At 42.4% G+C, this 23,714-nt stretch overlaps 1 protein-coding gene across 3 annotated transcripts in view; it reads right to left on the minus strand.

Annotated features, from left to right (window-relative positions):
- The window catches only part of LOC122562716 (calcium-binding protein 7), a 160,718-nt gene that overhangs the window by 63,404 nt on the left and 73,600 nt on the right, over positions 1 to 23,714 (minus strand). For 2 of the 3 annotated variants that reach the window (XM_088000084.1, XM_043715831.2), the window contains one exon: positions 2,264 to 2,407. In XM_088000084.1, the coding sequence (XP_087856210.1) occupies positions 2,264 to 2,407 (144 nt within the window). Of the gene's footprint in view, positions 1 to 2,263; positions 2,408 to 3,423; positions 3,686 to 23,714 lie in introns of those variants that run through there. The other variant, XM_043715830.2, reaches the window with a different exon arrangement.

Raw genomic sequence — 23,714 nt, forward strand, 5'->3', positions numbered from 1 at the left:
CTTTCTAAAGCTGAAGCTCTTCATTTAATTGATTCATGATCAATGTGCATTAAGAAGTTTGTATGATAAGTATGAATAAGTAGCATTTTAATTTCGTGTCATCAAGTATCTAGAATATTGTTAAAATAATTTGGGATTGTGTAATTCAGTGGATTACTGTAGAACCATACATGAACCAGCTTTTGTACAGCAATATAGAGTCTACATATTAACACGGGAGAAGAAAGCAGAGGTTTGGCTCTGTGGCAGTACCCTAAGTGATGAAGCGGGAACGTGCCACACTGAGGAAGTGCTGCAGTGGCAGCTGAGCTGGATTTTGGAACTGTCTTGCTTGATCGAGGACTCTGTCTACCTCTTCAGCGCAAGTGAAAAATCCCGTGACATTGCTGAGAATCTCCCAGGATGCTAGCTAGCCTTCACGCCTGACTGAGTACCAGCCAGCTACTCATTTCTCTCTTTTGCCATTGCTAAGACATAAGGTGCACAAATTCGTCGGAAGTGTTACTGTAACAGGGACTATACCTCAACATTGCCCATGTATCGTTTTAGGACATTCTATATCTTTCGCATCCTCATTCCCGCTCTTTCCCACATCACCTTCTAGTTCCATCTTTGACAATTCAAATCTGAACAAATGATCAACCTTCTTCATTTTTGAAAGACGTTTCCATTCGGGAAGTTTACGGCGTTTGGTGATGGGTTGGCTGTACCAGGTCACACTCACCTGGTTTGTAACCATATGACTCTTCCGGTTTGGAAATGTAGCCTTCATCAGCACTGTGGAACACTGGTTCCTCCTTCACCTTAGACCTTTCTGATTGTACTTTTTTTCATCTTCATCAACATTTGAGTCTCTCTCTCTCCCGCTCTCACACACACTCTCACTCTCTCTGTTCTCTTTAGTTCATGCTGTCTGTACCTCATCTTACTGTTGCGGCTTATCCGTCGCCAATTCTGGTCCCAGTTTATATATTTTAAGTTGTTTCCCCTTTTTAAGTTGTGGTGTAAGTTCAACTTTCAAGATCCCGACGGTCTTGTGTGAGATTTTACTGTCAAGTTGTCCTGATTGTAAGCTGCTTTGGATAATGACGGATTATCCCATCAGTAAATGTAAGATATTATCGCCAGTGGTAATATATTACACTCTCGCAAACCTCCAGATTAACCACGGTCCGCAACCATTGTACTTTGCCTTCCGAACATTCAATAGTTGGGTATGTTATCCTGATATAGCAGATTTATCCCACAGTGTGGGTATAGTATCTATTAACAATTGGAAAAAAAACCCTACAATACAACAATGTTCTGAACGAGTGGCGCACACAGATGGACTGCCCTTCTGATAAAGTGGGGGTGACACATCCTACCTGCTGATCTGAATTTCCACGCAGGCTCCGAAAGCTGTTTCAAACTGTAACTGCAATGACTTTCAGTCAGTTTCCAAAAGTGAAAGACCCGCAGTTTCCTAATCTGCTGACAGCGGGATGCCAGCCAAGCTTCAGGGAGACTCCCCCCCCCCCCCCCACCTGGCCATTCATAAACCCAGTTCACAGCGAGGCTGGGTAACCATGTGCCGATAACGGGGTAAATGCGACAGGTTTGACGCGCTTACACCCCCCAAAACCAGTCAACACCTCCTGGATCTCACTGATGTCGTAAATGGTGTGCAGTCTGCTCCCTGAAATGGGAGAGCGTTTTGATAGCACCAGCTATCACTGTGGGCGCAGTGGCTTTAAATTTGTACACATTGTACAAACAGCAAAACAAGCGATCCCTTTGGAACATAGTATCATAGGCCGCCATTGCTGGTTAACACTAAAGTGAAAGGACAGTCCATCATTCTCCACCCGGTGAGGTGGGGGCTAGCTCTGCATTGCTAAACATTGGTGGCTACTGCAGCACGTCCACTCACAGGTTTCAACGAGTAAAATCTGTCGCTTTCTCAGGTCGTTGTACCTAGAACTGTGGTCATGACAATTCCTGGAAAAACCACTTGGTTCTATGTTGTGGAAACCCCTGGTGAAATGGCATCCCTTTCTCTCTCCCCCCCAACCCCTCCCCCAAAGAAATATGAACGAATGGGCAGATTCAGGGGATGCCTTTTCCCGAAGCAGGTGGCGGAGAAGTCAGTGAGTCTATGGGGAATTGTTGTGTGGGCTGTGTCCACTTCAGACCCTTCGCCCTGACTGCTGTCCGTCTATTCTGACCCATGGGGAGAGTGTGTTTGGAAATACAGTACCAACAAGTTGTAGCTGCCTCCTACCGTCCATATCCAGGCGCTGGATGATGACCTCCAACTCCACCTCGTTGGGCATGTAGCCCAGTGAGCGCATCGCCATCCCCAGCTCCTGCTTCGAGATAAACCCATTCCCATCGCGGTCGAAGACTTTAAAAGCCTCGCGGATCTCTGTCGGGAGAAGCGAGATTTCAATATGCACAGCACACAAAGGTTAATGTCTCGCCGGCTGTTGGGTTTCTAACATTCTGCTCTCTACACAAGTTACAGCAAAAAAAAAACCTTGACCAGCGCAGGCAAGAAATTTCACCAGTTCTTGCTCTTTCGGATTAGTCTGTCAACGGCGGTGGTTGACTTGTGGCACTTTCATGATCAAAATCGGTTTGCTCTCTGGAGCATTGCGCCGGTGCGAGGGAACCAGGAAGACTATCCTGACAGCGTTTCTCCAGGAAACAAGTGGTTCCCTGAGCATTCACTCTCCATATTTAGCAGCAGTCTGTTAAAGGGGCACATTGCAGGGTGACATGAAACCCGCTTTCTTACACATCTCAATTGCTGCTTAAAGTTATCCCCTGTGTTGGAAAGGGCGGTTCACACACTCAGGCTTTGTCACTGGGGATGACTCGAGAGAGAGAGAGAGAGATCAATGTCTCAGGCTGGAGACGTCGAGTGTAAAGTGTCCAGCTCAATCCCTGAGCTAAGACAATGCCCTGTCCCCAACAATGAAAGCGGTTACATTGACATAGCCAGGGGAACCTGCTCCATCCCCCCCCCCTCCCAATGGAAAGTGAAAACCTGCACTGGGAGACGCGCGCTGAATGCCAATACTCTGCATTCCAACCAAACAGCCGGACTCTCTCCCCCCGTTACCTTTCATCTTCCCGTCATTATTCCATCTGTGTTTGTGGCAACATTAATGCTTTATGGGAGGGGGAGGGATTCCTTCTGATTCTATCCCTTTCGAATGCACTCGCTCGGTTACTTCAACCGCCTATACCACCCCCTGCAATGACACCTCTCCCCCCAGTCAGAATCCTCCGTAGTTTTACCTACAGCAAAGAGAAATGGGTTCCCACTCAGCAACAGTTTTTTTTTGTATGGTAGGATGTGACAACACCGTGAAATGAGGGCTGGAGCATAAAACAAACATCCTCACAGGATCAGCAAGGAGAGATGGAGAGACTCACCTTCCAGTTCATCCTCAGGGATATCTATGGGATCCTGGTTGCTGAGAATGTCAGGGATGGTATAGATGCCCCTGTACATTAAGGTCGCAGTCACTGGGTGCATAGGCATTTTGAGTCTCCAGCTCACACAGCCACTTTCACCGGATCTTCGTGCAGCGAGTTTGATAGAAGCTTCTCCCCTTTCTCACTCTCTCTCTCTCTCTGTCTGGCTGTCAGTCCCAGTGAATCCGGGAGCCAGTCATGTCTGCGAGTCTCCCTTCATTTCTTCGCGATACGAGCTGTGGGCACCCCACTCGGTCCTGTCCTTCCCCCACCTCCCCCCCCCCCCCAACTTCCCCCCCCCCCCCCCCACCCTCCCAACACTACCCCTCCTCCCTGCCTCTCCCCCACAGTGTCAGACACGTGGCTCCACTCAGGCAAATTCTCTCTGACACTGGGAAGGAGCTGGGAAATCAATCAGGTCCTAGTCTGCGGCTCGGCTCCCAGCGTTGAGACTTGAACTTGATCTGTTCGTTAGGTTTCACATCGCGAGGAAGATCTCAGGCACCTCAAACCTACACCCTCCGCGTTGCAAATCATAGAATGGTCAAATATCCAACCTGGGGGAATTGTTACCATCTTCAGAACATTGATAAACCCACCAATTCACTCGCCTGACAAGCATAGAGCTCGGTCAATGTACGTTTTACGCACAAATCTTATTCTCGTTCACTAAAGGCTTAGGAAGCTGCCCGAGCAAGGGACCAGCAAGCCGCAGGAGCCATTCATTCAGCGGGATGTCTGCAAGAAGTGAAGCTCCTGATATTTGACATCCATCTGGAATCCAGCCGCTTAAAACTAGAAGGGGCGACCGTTCTAAATGGGCACAAATGTTTCGAACTGCCGAGGATCAAACTGTTCGGAATTGATGGAGAAGGTACTTTCCAACTGGATTGTCAGTGTGAGAAGCCAGGGACTAAACGAAATCGAAGTCGGCTGTAACTTTCCGCTGATTTTCCGTTTAGATTCACACACGTTATTGTCAGCGTACGTTGAACACACAGTTCTGCACTCGATACACCAGCACAGGGAGAGGTTTCTTTGTTGCAATCCTTAAAGCTTCTCGTCTTGTTACCATCCCCTCGGAGACGACAATTTTAAAATGGAAATTCGAGCTCCCCGTGACAAATTTAAAGGAATTGCACCGCAATATTTCACTTGTACGGTAACAAATAAACTAAAGGCAACATTAACTAAACATGATTTTGTTTCAACTTGCAGAGTACAAATGACAGAAAAATTCCTCCTTAATGCTTTAACATGATTGAAAATCTCTCCCAAGCTCATGCTTTGTCCTCAGGTAAACATTGCTATTCTTCCAGGACCCCCAGTCCAAAGTGATTCTTTGACAAAAATAGAAATTGCTGGAAAAGCTCAACAGGACTGGCAGCATCTGTGGAGAGAAATCAGAATTAACGTTTCAGGTTATGTGACCCACCTTTAGAGGTGATTCTTTGCCCAGGAGGACTTGTTTTCTTGGTGAGGAGATTTTGCGCACCCTCCCCGCCACCCCTTTTAGCCAAAGCTAGGTAAATCTTCCAGTCACATTTAAATCCTCAAATCCTCACAAGCTCTATCTCTTAGTCTGAGCATGAGCAAACATCCTCATTCTTGTGTGGTCAAACATTGAGACTTGCAGTTACTATCTCTCTCTCTCTCTCTCCGTCTTTCTCTCACTTATTATTCTAGACTGACCCTGTCTATGAGAACCATGTTTTATTTAGGAAGACTTGTAATCTAACCCTACAATGATTCATTTAGATTCTTCTCTTCTGCAAGTCATATGTGAATCACATGGGCCTTACATCCAGGTATAAATGTTAATTAGTTATCCACTAAACTCCCAACTCCACGCTATCTTGAAATTAAATAGTTTAAAATATAACTGTTTGCAACATCAGAGCTTCCTCACACCTCCATGGGGCTTGGAGATGAACTGCCTACTCACAGTCAGCACTGCTGCATAATTGCTGAGACGTATGGATACATTGCACCTTCCCAATAAAATAATTTGGGCTTTCTGAGCAACCAACCACTCAGGCCTGCTGTCAGTAGAATTCAGACAGGCTATGTGATCCCATAATTCCTCTATTTTGATCTAAATTTAAGTTGCAGTCCCAAAACATAATGGTCTTCTAAGACCTCAGATTTATAACAAGTTTCCATGTTTCAAAAAAAAGCACCCCCCCCCCCCCCCCTTCCCAAGTTGATTGTCACTATCCTGTCTGGTGCATTCTTAGAGATAGCCTACCTTTATACTTGGGCCATCTAATGGAAAGGAAATTAGTACCTTGTCTGGTAGAACACTCAGTTTCAATTTCATGGCATTTGGAAGATACACAGTGTACTATGCACATCTTTAAATTTGCAACCATTGGCTTTCCAAAGTGGAATAAAATTAACAAGATGGCTAGGAAATAGTTAATACCTAACTCAAAACATGTGGTGCATCCCAATGTTTTTTTTCACCAATTTCTAAATTCTTTCTGCATTATTTGCAGCCAGATTAGGAAGAAATTACAAACAAAAATAGGAATTGCTGGAAAAGCTCAGCAGATCTGGCAGCATCTTTGAGATAAATCAGAGTTTAAGTTTCAGGTCCATTGACCCTTCCTCAGTTCTGCCAGAACTGCTGAGCTTTTCCAGCAATTTCTATTTTTGTTTCTGATTTACAGCATCCACAGTTCTTTCAGATTTTATGTAAGAAGAGATTACAGTCAGGATCAACTCAATTTTGCCAAAAAAAAGCTTCAAGATAAAGTAAATCTAGAATTCTTTGTACATTATGTAGTAATGAAATAAATTGAAGGTGAAATAAATTGAAGGGTCAGACAGACAAGGAATTGATATAAATTTAATGAAGATTTCAGTTAGGACTGACCTATATAATACTTGATATCATGGGCCAGTCAAAATGACCCATTCAGATGATCATATCTGAAAAATGAACTAGTTACTTAATACAGTTAATCATGCTTGATTCACATAATTTTAGTTGGAGTGGATATTTCCAGAATTCATCCATGTTTTCTCATGAATACTTTAGAGACTGATCTGTTTATGTGTACGAGTGATATGCTTTTTAAAAGTGGTATATTTTAGAAGGACCATTGTTAGCAATTTGTTTTATTTTCAAACCTTTCTGTTAGAAAGGAAGAAACACAAGAAGAAATGAGTAATGTGATTTTTTAAAAATGCTGTTATGATATTAAATATGCTGGGCATACATCTCAAAGACGGGGGATCATATGGAACAACATTTCCCTTTAGCTGTTTGGAATAAGCAAGATATTAACATACTCAACCAACCTGAATTAAAAAGAAACTCAAAACCCATTATCTGATATTAGACATTCTGATGAGTCACTGGAATCAAAACTCTGTTTTTCTCTCCACGTTTGCTGCCAGACCTGCTGAATTTCTCCAGCACTTTTTTCGTCCACTGTTGATATGATTCTGCAATTGGACAATGTTTGTTGAATAATCTTCAGTGTGTGAAGAACTACGCTGATAACCAATTTGGGATTGGGTTCAAAGTATAATACATTTGTGCATACTGGAAGTTACATAGCTATATCTTTAAAAACTCATGCATGGAATTTTGGCATTGCTAGCTGGACCAACATTTATTAATGCACAGAACCCTGTTCCTTGCAGACAGAATGTGTACATGCATTACACCTACATCAACTTAACAAAATAGGTGACAGCCGTTGTCTTGTTCATTTCTCAGGACATTACCTTGACTAATCAGGATGCGGAGGTGCCGGTGTTGGACTGGGGTGGACAAAGTTAAAAATTACACGACACCACGGTCCAACCCAACAGGTTTATTTAGAAGTACTAGCTTTCAGAGCACTGCTCCTTCATCAGGTAACTAGAGGGGCAGGGCCTAGGTTTGTTCAATATATAATTTTAATTGCATGACACTGTGATCTTTTACTATAAATTTTGTGTCTTATGATCCTGCCCCACTAGTTACCTGATGAAGGAGCAGTACTTTGAAAGCCAGTACTTCCAAATAAACCTGTTGGACTATAACCTGATGTTGTGTGAGTTTTAACTATGACTAATCAGAGCCAGCCTGCCTGGATCAAAATTAATCAAAGCTTAGCAGTTAATTGTCAATCATAATCTATCTCATGCTTTCTTAATAACAACCAGAGTACATTTGAGAACCAATCTGTACTCTCCTCTTATATGATATAAATATTATTTTATCTTTGCTATTCTAGCAAATTGTCCTGATAAGTACAAGATCAAAATATATACTTTTGATAATTATTTGTAAGTAATGACTGTTAAAGCCATCACTGATGCCACAATGTCCACTTGTTTAAGAATTAGGATGGCAAAACTTAATAAGAAATAAAGAAATTTAGAGATTTAAATACAAAACCTATCACAGGTCACGTGACATACAGTTATAGAGTCATAAGATGTACAACATGGAAACAGACCCTTCGAGATACCCCAACCCAATCTAGTCCTACCTGCCAGCACCCGGCCCATATCCCTCCAAACCCTTCCTATTCAAAAACCTATCCAAATGCCTCTTAAATGTTGCAATTGTACCAGCCTCCACCCCTTCCTCTGGCAGCTCATTCCATACACGTACCACCCTCTGTGTGAAAAAGTTGCCCCTTAGGTCTCTTTTATACCTTTCCCCTCTCACCCTAAACCTATGCCCTCTAGTTCTGGACTCCCCGACCTCAGGGAGAAGATTTTGTCTATTTATCCTATCCATGCCCCTCATAATTTAGGAAACCTTTCTGAAAAGGGTTTCCAAAGTCCACAATGAACTTTCAATGATCTCTTTTGATGAAACTGCTCCAGGTATGTAATTCTTAGAGTATAAAGGCAGTGGGAGTATACTTAAGAGGGAAATCAGGAGGGCATAAAGGGGACATGAGATAGCTTTGGCAAATAGGGTTAAGAAGAATCCAAAGGGATTTTATAAATATACTAAGAACAAAAGAGTATCTAGGGAGAGAATAGGCCCGTCAAAGATCAGCAGGTGAGGCAGCATCCAAGGAGCAGGAGAGTCGATATTTTGAGCATGAGTTCTTCATCAGGAATGAACTCTTCTTCATTCCTGATGAACAGCTCATGCTCGAAACATTGACTCTCCTGCTCCTTGGATGCTGCCTGACCTGCTGTACTTTTTCAGCACCAAACGTTTTGACTCTGATCTCCAGCATCCGCAGTCATCATTTTCTCCCCATCAAAGATCGCCAAGGCAGCCTATGTGTGGAACCGCAGGAGATAGGGGAGATACTAAACGAGTATTTTACATCAGTGTGAACTGTGGAGAAGGACATGGAAGATATAGAATGTGGGGAAATAGATGGTGACATCTTGAAAAATGTCCATATTACAGAGGAGGAGGTGCTGGATATCTTGGAATGCTTAAAAGTGGGTAAATCCTCAGGACCTGATCAGCTGTACCCTAGAACTCTGTGGGTAGGTAGGGAAGTGATTGCTGGGCTGCTTACTGAGATATTTGTATCATTGATAGTCACAGGTGAGATGCCAGAAGCCTGGAGGTTGGCTAACATGGTGCCACTATTTCAGAATAGTGGTAAGGAAAAGCCAGGCAGCTAAAGACCGGTGAGCCTGACGTCGGTGGTGGGCAAGTTGTTGGAGGGAACCCTGAGGGACAGGACTTACATGTATTTGGAGAGGCAAGGACTGATTAGGCATAGTCAGCGTGGGAAATCATGTCTCATGAACTTGACTGAGTGTTTTGAAGAAGTAACAAAGAGGATTAATGAGGACAGAGCAGTAGATGTGATCTATATGGACTTCAGTAAGGCATTCGACAAGGTTCCTCATGAGAGACTGGTTAGCAAGGTTAGATCTCATGGAGTACAGGGAGAACTGGCCATTTGGATACAGAACTGGCTTGAAGGTAGAAGACAGAGGGTGGTGGTGGAGGGTTGCTTTTCAGACTGGAGGCCTGTGACCAGTGATGTGCCACAAGGATCAATGCTGGGTCCAGTGCTTTTCATCATTTATATAAATGATTTGGATGTGAACAAAGGAGGTATAGATAGTAAGTTTGCAGATGACACCAAAATTGGAGGTATAGTGGATAGCGAAGAAGGTTACCTCAGATTACAACAGGATCTTGATTAGATGGGCCAATGGACTGAGGAGTGGCAAATGGAGTTTAATTTTGATAAATATGAGATGCTGTAATTTTGGAAAAACAAATCAGAGCAGGACTTATACACTTAATGGTAAGGTCCTGGGGAGTGTTGCTGAACAAAGAGACCTTGGAGTGCAGGTTCATAGCTCCTTGAAAGTAGAGTCGGGGGTAGATAGGATAGTAAAGGCAGCATTTGGTATGCTTTCCTTTACTGGTCAGAGTATTGAGTATAGGAGTTGGGAGGTCATGTTGCGGCTGTACAGGTCATTGGTTAGGCCAATTTTGGAATGTGTGTGCAATTATGATTTCCTTCCTATTGGAAGGATGTTGTGAAACTTGAAAGAGTTCAGAAAAGATTTACAAGGATGTTGCTAGGATTGAAGGATTTGAGCTGTAGGGAGAAATTGAATAAGCTAGGGCTGTTTTCCCTGGAGTGTCGGAGGCTGAGGGGTGACCTTATAGAGGTTTATAAAATCATGAGGGGCATGGATAGGATAAACAGACAAAGTATTTTCCCTGGGGTGGGGGAGTCCAGAACTAGAGGGCATAGATTTAGGGTGAGAGGGGAAAGATATAAAAGGGATGTAATGGACAACGTTTTCACACAGACAGTGGTGCATGTAAGGAATGAACTGCCAGAGGGAGTGGTGGAGGCTGCTATAATTACAGCATTTAAAAGGCAGCTGGATGGGTATATGAATAGAAAGGGTTTAAAGGGATATGAGCCAAGCACTGGCAAATGGCATTAGATTAGTTTAGGATATCTGGTTGGCATGGACGAGTTGGACTGAAGGGTCTGTTTCCGTACTGTAAATTTCTCTGACTCTAATACGCACTGAGCTTGGGGTTTGTTGGCATTGAAAAATAAATTGGCAGGTTTTATGTTGGATTGTCACTAAATAAGTCCATGGCCTGTATATACCTGCATAAAAACATTTTTAGCCAACTGGGGTAGAGATCCCAAAGATTTACAATCTTCTGAGCAAAAATAATTTTTCTCATCTGGGTCATAAGTGCACTGCCCTTTATTTTGAAATTGTTTTCCTATGGTTCTCGACTCCCCAACCAGGGGAAACATCTTACCCATGTTTAGTCTGTCTATCTGTTTATGTGTTTGTAAGATTCAATTAGATCACTCCTGATTCTTTGAAACTTCAGAAAACAACAGGTCTGGTTTCCCCAATTTCTGTTAATAGGACAGCCCAACCATCCCAGGAAGAAGTCCATTAAACCTTTTTGCATATCATCTCTGACGAATAATATCCTTTCTAAGGCAAGAGAGTTAAAACTGCACACAGTGCTCCAAGTGGGGTCTGATCAAAGTACTATATAATTGAGAAAAGGCTTCACTACTTTTGTAGCCAAATCATCTTGCTAAGATATTATTGGTCCTTCTAATTGCTTGTTGTACTTACATGTTAGTCAGCAACCTGAAGAAGGTAATCAACTAGTTTTATCTTTGCAGGTTTATTCCTGTGGAAGAATACTTGAGAAAATTTAATTTGATTATTGTAGTAAATTCTTCGTCTATTAGTTGCGAGTTTTATACAGACTGGAGAAATGTTATTTCTATGTTTATGATTATAAGTTAGATAAGGTAAATGAACACAGGGCAACCTTAAGTAGAGCATCTTCAAGTTTGTTTTTGTGCCACTCATTAGTTCACATGGCAGTCAAGGTAACTTTAGTGAGGTCAGATATCCCATCACCCAAGGGAATGTTGAGATTGCAAAATAAATTGATAGGGTTTATGTTGGATTGTCACTGAATAATCCCATGCACTGTATGCTCTAGTGGGCAATGGATACAGTTATATTTGGATTCATACAGCAAGCAGAATTTCAGTTGATCCTGACCTTTCCAAAGATGATGAACAAAGTTTTTGCCATCTGAAATTCTGGGAGTGTGTTTTGAATTATTAAAAGGTCAAACAGGAGTCACAGCTACTGTCCTGTTCTTGGTATTAGTGTGGATTAGATGTGAACAACTTGTAAGATGCAGCTGGAATGACAAAAGAATTTTTGTCCAAATTTATAAGTAATGATCTCAGACAGGATATATATCATTCTTTCTGTTCCATTTACCTAAATGTTTTTAGATCACAAAATCAGAAGTATATGATCGTTTTTCAGTATGGCCCAACAAATATGTGATATCATTCCATTACTTTATTATTTATCACTGAATGAGTAATCAATTTATGAATAATATGAGTTGATTTGTGGTAGAATCCAAAATGGGTTATGTCTATGGGATAGGACTTCTTACCAATAGAAAGAAAGTTAAAATCATGAATAAACTAATATGTATTGCAACTCTTGAGCATTTAGTCTCAATACATCCAGTGCACAAACTATAGAGTTGCATTAATAGGGGATTTCATCCCAAAATTGAATGGGGTTGTGATTGTATTAGGGCAGAGTTGTGCAGGAATTTTTGTCAAATGATCAGGAGATCTTTTTTGATGTTTCCTGCCCATGAGGAAGGAAGCATTACTCCATGACATGAAACGAGTCGAGTGGAGAATGTCACAGTGGGGTAACATCTCAGGAATAATGCTCATAGAATCCTAAGGTTTGGACAAGAAATAATCTGGAATAGCCTTAATTATCTGGAAATGGAACAACTTCAAGAAAGTGAGGAGGTGTCTGGTCTGAGTAATTGGTGTCAACTTCCAATGTGGAGAAATACAGCACAACATGCATCCTTTAAAGAGGAGATGGTTCAGGGACAGTCTTGATGCATTCACACAATGCAAAATCAAACAAAACACAGTTTACTCAATGCTGAAGGAGTTAAGAGTAAGATGAAGCTGAGAAAAGGGCTTGTATGGCAGAAGGTAGCTTGAAAGAACAATGGAAAATCAGGCTGAATCTAAAAATAGGAAAGTGATAAAGAAATGAGAGGAAAACAGACAGTAGAAAAATGTGTTGGCTGCTCTACAAAAGATAATCCAAAGGAACATTTTGGAAGATGAGATTGTCAAAATAGAAGATTATATATAAAAAAGAGGAGGTACTAAGGGCTGGCAGTAGTTAAAGTGGACAAGTGACTTGTTCTGGATGTGATGCATCAAGATTGCTGAGTAAAGCAAATTGGATAGTTGCTAGCTACACTCTTCCAGTCAGCCTTAGCTACAGGAGTTGCACCAGAGGATTGGGGGATTGTAAATGTTACTTCACTGTTCAAAAAAGAAAAAAAGATACATTTTGAGATTACAGGCAATCAGTTTCACTTCAGAGGCAACAATCTGAGAGCAAATTAACCGTTGTTTGGACAAGCATAGACAATGAAAGGAAAGTCAGCACAGATTAGTTAAGGGCAAATCTTGTTTGACTAACCTGATTAAGGTTTTTCATGACAAAGAAACATAGAATCTATGAACAGGAATAGACCATTCAGCCCCGCCCTTTGAGCCTGTTCTGCTATTCAATGTAATCATGGCTGCTCATCCAACTCTGTAGCCTGGTTGCACCTTCTCTCCATGCATTAATGCGAAGAACTATATCTAACTTCTTGAGAGCATTCGATGTTTTTGCCTCAACTGCTTTCTGTGCAAGAGAATTCCACAGGCTCACCACTCTCTGGGTTAAGAAATTTCTCCTCATCTTAGTCCTAATGGCCTGTCCCACATCCTTAAACTGTGACCTCTACTTCTGGATCTCACGGCCATTAGAATCATCCTTCCTGTATAGTCCTGTTAGAATTTGATATGTGTCTATGAGAACACTCTTCATTCTACTAAACTCTGCCTAATGATATGCTGGAAATGATGGGTTGGAACGGTGCATTTCATTAGTATGTGGAGTTTCAACAGCATTGGATAAATTACCATTTGCTAGGCGTCAATTTCACCAACAAACCTATGGTAGCAGAATGGGTACAAAAAGATTGGCTCAGGGATTGAACACAGGAACGTGAGTTTTATGGACTGAAATAAGGTACAGAGTGGCATTCAACTGTTTTCTGAGTATTGCTACTTTTAATAAGAGTCAATGACTTGGATATGGTGTAGAGGGCACAATTTTGACATTTGATGTGAAACTTGCGCTTAACAGCATGAGCTAAGTAAGGGCTACAATTTTAAACAGGGTTCAACAATCGGGGGTGTTTATGCACAAATCTTTCAAGGTGATAGGAAATATTTATAGAACGGCAATAAATTATATGAGATCCTGGACTTTGTAAAGAGGGTGACAGAGTGCAAAAGACAAGAAATTATGCTAAACCTATACAGAGCACTAATGTGGCTGCAGTTGGAACTGCTGGGACCAATTCTGCACAATGTAGCCAATTATGTATTCACATTCCAATTGCTAGAAGTGTGGAAAGCTTTCATGAGGATACAGAAGAGATTTAATAGAATAAAAAAAACCAAAATAATTGTGGATGCTGGAAATCTGAAACAGGAAAAAATGAAAACAGAAATTGCCAGAAGAACTTAGCAGGTCTAGCAGTATTTGTGGAGAAAAATCAGAGTTAATGCTTCTGGTCCAGTGACCCTTGTTCAGAACTGATGGTAACTAGGAAAGGCTTGGTTTTTATGCAGAAAATAGGATTGGAGAAAGGAGTAAGGAGTGAACAATAGGTGGAGATAGAGCCCAAAGAGAGAGCAGAACCGTTGGGCAGATAAAAGAGTGGCCAGCCTTGGAGAATGAAGATCTGCTAATGAGGACTGTTAGTTTATATTCCCTACCATATGGAAACAGGTCCTTTGGCCCAACAAGTCCACACCAACCCTCTGAAGAGTAACCTACCCAGACCCATTCCCCTACATTTATCTCTGTTAGATGCACCTAACACTAGGGGCAATTCACCTGGCCTGCACATCTTTGGATTGTGGGAGGAAACCAGAGCACCCAGAAGAAACCCACACAGACACAGGGAGAATGTGCAAACTCCACACAGCCAGCTGCCCGAACCAGGAATCAAACCCAGGTCCCAGGTGCTGTGAGGCAGCAGTGCTCACCACTAAGCCACCGGGGGATGGCTAACATGCCACCCATGGGCAAATGGTTCCCATTAACAGTTATTCATTCTCCTAGGCTGATCACTATCCACCCCTTTTTCTGTCCAACTGCTCTTCTCCCTCTTTGGTCTCTATCTCCACCCATCATTTACTCTTTCCACCCCATCCTTCAACCCTATCTTCTGCGCAAAAAACATTTTTTTCCAAGCTATCATCAGTTCTGAAGAAGGGTCACTGGATCTGAAACACTAACTCTGATTTCTTTCCACGGATGCTGCCAGACCTGCTGATTCTTTCCAGCAATTTCAGATTTAATAGAATGTTTAAAGTGATGAGGGATTACAGTTACATGGAGAGATTGAGAAAAGCTGGGGTCTTCTCCTGAGAGAACAGAAAGCGAAGAGGAGATTTCATAGATTGAAGGGTTTAGATTGAATTATCAAGGGACAGAAAGTGAAAAAGTAAAACATTTCACAGGTGCATAAATAAGGCCAGCAGAGTCGTGATAAGAACAAGGCCGTTATGACACAGATAGGATAAAACCATGGGTAACATGAATAAAAGGACAAAAATATTACATAATTGCTTTGCTTTGTTATTAGCATGGAGATGTATCAGTGGACAAGATTTCAGAAAGTGGGATTAAAAATGGTAAAACTGCATTTAAAATAAACAAAACAGAAGAAATATTAAACAAGCTAATCAAACTCAAAGAGTTTGGTCTGGACAGATTGTGTCACATATTTGAAATGAGTGTAGAAGAGAGGTAGCAGAAACAATGTTACACATAGTTAATAATTCATTAAATAAATAATGTTGTGCCAGAGAGCCGACAGAAAGCTAATATTATGCATATGTTTAAAAAAGCAGATAGAACATACCTAGGAAAGTCTAGGCCAGTCAACTTAACACCAGCAATAGGAAACGTAATAAAATTCTATTAAAGAAACACCTAGAAGCTAAAATTATGACCTGAAACCAGCCTCACTAGTCATGGACAAAGACATAATCCCAAGTACCTCATGCCACCCATTCTCCAGTCTCTCGGCACCCGTGCACTGTTTTGTTTGCATTTAATAAAAGGGCTATAGGAGAGGTTTGCAAGGATGATAACAGAAATATGTGGTCATATCTATCAAGGAAGGAAGAACAGGCTTGATTTTGTTTCTCTGGAAAACAGAAAAAACTTGTTGGGAAACCTAATAAAGGTATTTTAAAATTATGCAAAATTTTGACAGTTTAACATAAGCAGATTGGTTCTGCTTGTGGGGAAGATGAAAATTAGAGGCACTTGCCTGGGGTTTTTGTATGCTTGCATAAGAAAGGATATAGTTTCATGAGAAGCATTTCTCGAGAAGGTTCACTCCAAAGATTCTTGGGATGGATGAGCTATTTTATGAGGAAAGGTTGGATAAGTTGGGCCTGTATCTGAAGAAGTTTATAGGAATGAGAGAGGATCATATTGAAATATGCTAGATCCTGAGGTGAGTTGACAGGGTGGAAGCTGAGAGTATGCTTTCCCTTAGGGTATGGATTAGAATTTAGAGACTTAATTTAAAAATAAGGAGTCTCTCATATAGTACAGATATAAGGGAATTCTCTACCTGAGAAAGCATTGAAGATTGGGTCATTGAATATTTTTAAGGCTGTGTTAGTTAGATTTTTGACAGACAAAGGAATAATTAATTATGAGATTAACAGGAAAGGAGATTTTTAGCCACAATTGGATTAGCCATGTTCGTATTAAATGGCAGAGCAGGTTTGAAGGCCTGAATGGCAGTCACCTGCGACTAACTTCTATATTCATGTCCACCAGTATAAGATAGTCAGCAATAAATCAAACCAGGAAATCAGAAGAATGGCCTTGACCTGAGAGACTGGTACGAATATGGAATTTGTTATTATGTGGAGTTTTGAGGCAAGTAAATGGATCTAGGAAGAAGCTCACGATGTGATTGCTGTTTGACAGAACCAGCACAGAAATGATGGGCTGAATGGTCTAAATCTCCACCATGGAGAAAGTGAGGTCTGCAGATGCTGGAGATCAAAGTTGAAACTTTATTGCTGGAACAGCACAGCAGGTCAGGCAGCATCCAGGGAACAGGAGATTCGACGTTTCGGGCACAGGCCCTTCTCATTCCTGAAGAAGGGCCTGTGCCCGAAACGTCGAATCTCCTGTTCCCTGGATGCTGCCTGACCTGCTGTGCTGTTCCAGCAATAAAGTTTCAACCTAAATCTCCACCATGCTTTACAAACAAAGAGCAATCATCATTAACAATTAAATCAGCATATTAGTTTTTGTGAATGGCAAGAGTTTCTCCTCCATTGTTGTACACTCAGTATACAACCATGCATTGGTTCATGTTGGAATGTGCAACACTGCCAGGCAGATGCCATGCTGCCTGTCCAGTCTCTCCTATCTCCTCCCATCTTGAAGCGGTGTTACTGGCTGCTTGCTCCCGGGATTCAAGTATTACTCACTTTAAACTTGGCTGGTGACTCTTGCGAGGATTGCAACCTATGAGGGCAGGAGCATGACAATGAAAGCCATACGTAAATCTGCTGTGTCATTGAGCAAGCCATCAATATGTGACATCCAATGTCTGGAGGAATGCCTAACAATGCCACAAGAAAGTTAATGACATTTCGAGCTCTGCTAGGCTGAGTGCCACCGTCTTCTCTCTGCTACCTCACTCTCACTCAACTCTGCTACTGCACCCACATGCCACCAATTCTCACAGTCTCTCACTCTTACTACTGTATGCAATACTTTCCTTCAATTATTCTCATCCACCTATTCCACCAAGCTACTCACCCTGTATTCCCTCTGACTGCCTCATCACTCACTCAGGTCACCTTACCAACTCCTCCCCCACCAGTACCAAATGCAGTAATAGCTGCACCACTCACTTTCAACTCACTTGATCTCTCCCTTTGTCTCATTCCAGGAGAAAATAGCCTAAATGTAGGGGGGAGGAGTGTTGGAAAGAAGATCATATGGTGGAAGGTACCCAACATTTCTCTCTTCACTCCTTAGGAAGGGATAATCCTTGAACTCATAGTAGCTCTAAAGTTCATTATTAACTGTTGTGCTGTTCTCCCATTGTGAATGACTTACTTGCATCTTCAAGATTCTCTCCCTATTTTGCAGCTCATTCTCTCTCTGTCTCTCATCTTCTGGTGACACCAGCAGAATCAGCAGAGTCTCCATCTCTGAAGAAGAAGACACACACCCCTCAGAGATGGACATTCAGGCAGCCTCCCGCACCCTCTTCCAGCTCAGATCCTGACACTTTGGTGCATACGTTAGCTAGAATACTACTGGGGGCACATTCTGGTGAGCACTTCACTGTCACCTCTCTGCTTAAGGTTATGGGAGAAATGCCCAATGTCTCTGGAACTATGAGGACAGCTGGTATCCAGGTAGTGGTCAGCCTCAGGCAGGAGAAGACTCCCAAGGTGCGAGTCATTAATAACTTCATGAAAATGCATTTAGAGACACAAAAACACCAGAGAAACTCAGCAAACTGGATCAAAGGTTGGAGGAGCCAACACAATCTGTATCATGTTGGCTCCTCCAACCTTTGATCCAGTTTGCTGAGTTTCCTATCGCCAACCTATCCATGGAGGCAACATGGAGCCAACACAATCTGTATCATGTTGGCTCCATGTTGCCTCCATGGATAGGTTGGCGGTTGCCATGGAGATCCAGGTCCAGTATGCTCAGTGTTTGTCAGGTAGGTGCACTGACATATATTCCATCGCTGTTGCAACTGATACTCAGCATCAACAGTGAGCTGAGATGGGGATGAGGGACCTTGACCTCACTCCAGGTGTCCATTCCTCACAGTGCCAGTAGGCATCTTGCTGGTGGAGATATCACATGCTGCCTCAGAAACCTTCTCTCAGGACACTCCAGAGGTGCCTGGCTCCTCCACCCTGCAGGCTGTAAGACCTTGGAATGTCAATCGTGAAGCTTAGGTGAAATTTTACAGCTTGCCTGCCATTACTTTTGCTTCACCTCCATTACTAACATTAACTTGTTGAGTTCAATGACACAACAAAGACTGGTGGTAGGATTTTTGTGAAACTTGAAAGGGTTCAGAAAAGATTTACAAGGATGTTGGCAGGGTTGGAGGATTTGAGCTATAGGGAGAGGCTGAACAGGCTGGAGCATCGGAGGCTGAGGGGTGACCTTATAGAGGTTTACAAAATGCTGAGGGGCATGGATAGGGTAATTAGACAAAGTCTTTTCCCTTGGATCGGGGAGTCCAGAACTAGAGGGCATAGGTTTAGGGTGAGAGGGGAAAGATATAAAAGAGATGTACGGGGCAACGTTTTCACACAGAGGGTGGTACATGTATGGAATGAGCTGCCAGAGGATGTGGTGGAGGCTGGTACAATTATAACATTTTTGAGGCATTTGGATGGGTATATGAATAGGAAGGGTTTGGAGAGATATGGGCCGGGTGCCGGCAGGTGGGACTAGATTGGTTTGGGATATCTGGTCGGCGTGGACAGGTTGGACCGAAGGGTCTGTTTCCATGTTGTACATCTCTATGACTCTAGTCACTGCATAGCATTCACCTTCAGAATTTTGTGAGAACGGATGTCTTTAATCTGTACTGTGTGAGTGTCAGATCATGTAGTTACATCCTGAAGGCCTCAAGTCACTCACAAATAGACACCACTCCCTTAGAATTAGAAAAGAATATGTTTACTCTGCCCACTCTGGGTGTACTTGCAGCCACTTCTCATTTGAATTGCACATTTGTGATTCAGGAGAGGATACAAGGCATCAGAGGTCTGGTTTAACAGAGTTAGTTGCAGATAGATCTAGGTGGTCACCCCCATCCCACCCCCTCCAGACCTTCATGGTCCTTTCAGTCTTGCCCTCCCTTTCAATCCCATTAGCTTTGACCCTCCTCACATTTCAAGTTTTCCATTTAACTCTTTACCTCCACACTGCAATCCCTCACCCCAGGCTTTTGGATTAATTATGTCAAACCTTGATTTGCACAAGCTGCCCTCCGAGTGAAGCAAGAATAGTAGTGTCTGTCAGTGACCCCCAGCTCCTGCAGTGCCCCCTGCCCACCCATGCCCTAATGTCAATCACTCTTCTACATTAAGTTACCCTCTTCACAGTTACTGTCATCTCTGTATCCCAGCATGCTGTCTCCTATCCCAACAATTGACCTTGCCAATTTCCTCATCACAGCAATGGCCCCCGATAACTCCCATTGACTCTCAGTGAATAGACCCTCAGGACTGACTGTGACCCACTCCCTGACCTACTTCAAATGACAGCATGGACTAATGACTAATCAGCCTCCTTTCCGACATCTGTGCAGCTCCCAGCTGACTTACTGTGAATCCCCGGACCAGTTTCACTGTTTCTGCAAGATGAACTGCGGCCACTCCCTGGACTATAAGAATACAGAATCTCTGACACTGAGAGCCCTACACGACCAACTGACTGTGTCCAAGCCCCTGAAATGATATCAGAATGTGCCAGTACCACCTGACTGATGACAGTGCCCCTTAATGTGACAGACAATTATGTGGGTGCGACACAGCCATTTGGTTGAAACACATTCAGTGTGTTTACCGTGTTAATCACTAGAAAGTGCTGCAGGTGATGGAGCACAGTGTGTATAACATGTCCACTCCATTCACTGAGTTGCCTGGCTTTCTGCCAGCACCGCCAGAGACCCGGGTTCAATTCCCGCCTCAGGCGACTGACTGTGTGGAGTTTGCACGTTCTCCCCGTGTCTGCGTGGGTTTCCTCCGGGTGCTCCGGTTTCCTCCCACAATCCAAAGATGTGCAGGGTCAGGTGAATTGGCCATACTAAAAATTGCCTGTAGTGTTAGGTAAGGGGTAAATGTAGGGGTATGGGTGGGTTGCGCTTCGGCGGGTCGGTGTGGACTTGTTGGGCCGAAGGGCCTGTTTCCACACTGTAATCTAATCTAATCTAATCTAAAAGGCAAGATAAGGCAGATGTACTGTGAGCCTGTAATGAGGTGGGAATGTATAAGAAATAAGGCAAAAAAAAAACTGGGGACTGAGAGTAGCATGGATATTGCAGCTATTTCTGAGATTGCAGGCTTACGTCTAACCTGATTATAGTTATTACATTTCAGTAGGTTAAGATTTTATTTTGATTCTTTGTGGATCTTTATATTTGAATAAGAAAGGTTTGGAGGGATATGGGCGAGACTCGTTTATTTTGGGATTATGTTCAGTACAGACTAGTTGGACCGAAGGGTCTATTTCTGTGCTGTATGATTTTATGACTCTATAAAGTCAGAGATGCTATGAGCATAGAAATAGACATAAAATGAGTGAGTGCTAAGACAGCAAGTAAAGACCCCTGAGATAATCCCTGACTTGCTGCATAAGATGGTGCCTGTCCCTATGTACCAAGGTGGTGTGGTAGCAGCATTGCAATGAAGGGTGTCAGTGTTCTCTGAAGTACAGTACTGACGTGAACAGCATTAGGAGTGAGTTGGAGATTTGCCATGAGGATGTGATTGTCTGATGCTTCCAAGACCTACAGTGATCACTGGGTGAAAGTGAGTACTGCAGACGCTGGAGATCAGAGTCAAGATTAGAGTGGTGCTGGAAAAGCACAGCAGGTCAGGCCTCATTCCTGATGAAGGGTTTTTGCCCGAAATGTCGATTTTCCTGCTCTTCGGATGCTGCCTGACCTGCTGTGCTTTTCCAGCACTACTCTAATCTTTACAGAGATCACTGCCTATGAAGAATGCCTTGAGATGTTGGGGAGTGCTGGCCAAGATGGAGACCTGGAGCAGATGCCAGGAGGTTGCAGCTTTTAAGAACTTGCTCAGGCTTTCATGTTGGAAATTGTTGCAATTTAGTTTCTCTCTGTTGCCTGGGAAAATAGCAAATTGCATATACATGAAGTGAGATTACGTAATAATGAATTGTTAATATGCACAAATAGGTACCTTGCTGCGGGCAAGTGAGATTCTCACCTGGCCATTAAAACTTTATGTTCAAAATCTCGCCAGTTTTTGTCAACGTCGAGAATCAAATTTTTCCATTCTCGCAAAGTGTTCTCAATTGACTTGACATTGCCCACTGGCTGGGAAAAGCATGTCCATAGTCTTTCATATTATTACTGGAAATATTTGTGTGATACATTAACTTTGAATATAATTGCATTTTGGGAACTAAAAGTTACAAATATCAATTGCTTTTACTGTTGAAACCAATTAAGAGGAATGCGTTTACAATTTGCATTTATATAGAAAGGACATTATTCTCAGAGACCAACTTATTCCCAATGTATTTGAAAAGTAGTTAATAGATTTCACTTCGCAAATTTCAATAGAACCCACTATAAAACCTGCAAGGTAGAATACGAGAGACTAAGTCTGTACATAGTAGATTGAAGAATAAAAGTTGAATGTGAAATGAACAAACAACAGGTAAATTCATATATCAGAATACGCATACCTTTATCATGAGGTTTACCAAAGAAGTTACAGAATGTACCTAGAGATTTCCTATTAAAATCAGATACAAATTAATTACTTTTTAATTGATTGCAAATCAGTGTTTAGGGATAGGTTGAAAAAATCTTGCGGGAAGAATATGAACAAGTTTTAGGTCAAAGATATTTTTCATGATCATATCAACCCTATAATACTTGGATTCTGTATTGATACATTTGAGGTCTTGATTTCAGCCTTAGCTTGTCATTGTCCTGAATTACTTTGAGACTCACGGTACCCAACACTGTTATTAAGTAGCAAATCTAATTGGATGATACAAGAGCAGGGGCAATTTCTATTTATAATCTGAACTCTGATTACCCCCTTGAGATATATTTTTTAAAGCGGTTACACATTAAACATTAAGTAATGGTCTAGCAGTTGCTGGGTGCAGGATTGTTTTCCCAGGAAGATGAACTGTGGGAGAATTTAATCCTCAAAGCAGAGATAAAAATGTCAGAGTGTTACTAAAATAAAATTTCACCATTTGACCATAGCAAAGCTGTAGCTCTATGCAATATCCAACTGTCTGTAGAAATAAAGAAAGACAGCATGTAGGAAGAAAAATTGAACCAAATCAACTTACATTTGTAGAATGCGTTTGATGACTTCAACATGAGCTAAAGTGCTTTTGAGCCAATGAAATGATGTCATTATTGTGATGGGGGAAATGGATAAACACATAACGTACAGAGCTCAATCATTTGATTTTTTTTGTTGAGAGTGTGTTGCTGGAAAAGCACAGCAGGTCAGACACCTCACTGACTCCATATGATTTTTTTTTGGCAAAGTCCAAGTTGGATGGAGTGTTTCATGCTGTGAAACTGTATGGGTTTTCTGGCCAAATCTTACCAGACCCATCACATTAATTGCCGTTTCCTGCCCCATAGTGAGTAGCATGTCCAAATTCATCTGCATCTTACCAGGCCCCTTTCCCAACAACCTGTCACTCACTGGATACCTTGGAATTGACCAGACCCCCTGGTGCAGATGCCATCTCCAAAAGGCAATAGTGTGCCCAGCCAAGTTCTGTCGGTTAGAGTTGCCTGCACTGTTGATGACATTTACCCTGAGCATGGCAGACAGGGGAAATCCTTGCCCTGCTTTGCAGGCCGGATCCTAGAGAACCTGTTGGACAGAAAGTTGTTCTTCCCTCAGGACCAACTGGAGTAATTAAGTATGGTTTCTGCCCTCCCCTCACTAAAATTGTACACTTCAATTTTTCCCTTTAAAACACCCAAGAATAGCAATCTGGACAGAGAGCAGTGCTAAAAGTGGAAGAGGAGGAATAGACTGATGAAAAAGAAATACTATTTTCACAGTTGCAACAAGTGGCTAGAAGCAATTACGTTGTGTTAGCTTCAGAGGGTGACTTAACGGTAATTGGGAAATGGTAGATGGCACTACTGTTGGATATTCACAATAACCCGTCCAGAGATCGGATGTGCTGGTTGTCATGTCCCTTGCTACTCCCACTCCAATTCTCTTGTTCCACTTTCTCAGCTTCTCACTGTACACTTAGTGGTAAGGGCTGTGCCTTTACGCTGGTGAGGTAGTGCAGGAAGCAGCAGGTCACATTGAATCGTGAGATAACCTCTGAAGAGTACTGTTGGA

This window comes from Chiloscyllium plagiosum, unplaced genomic scaffold, assembly GCF_037043375.1.
Source record: "Chiloscyllium plagiosum isolate Xiang-an unplaced genomic scaffold, Cpla_swu_hap1 HiC_scaffold_24, whole genome shotgun sequence".
NCBI classification, from domain to species: Eukaryota; Metazoa; Chordata; class Chondrichthyes; order Orectolobiformes; family Hemiscylliidae; genus Chiloscyllium; species Chiloscyllium plagiosum.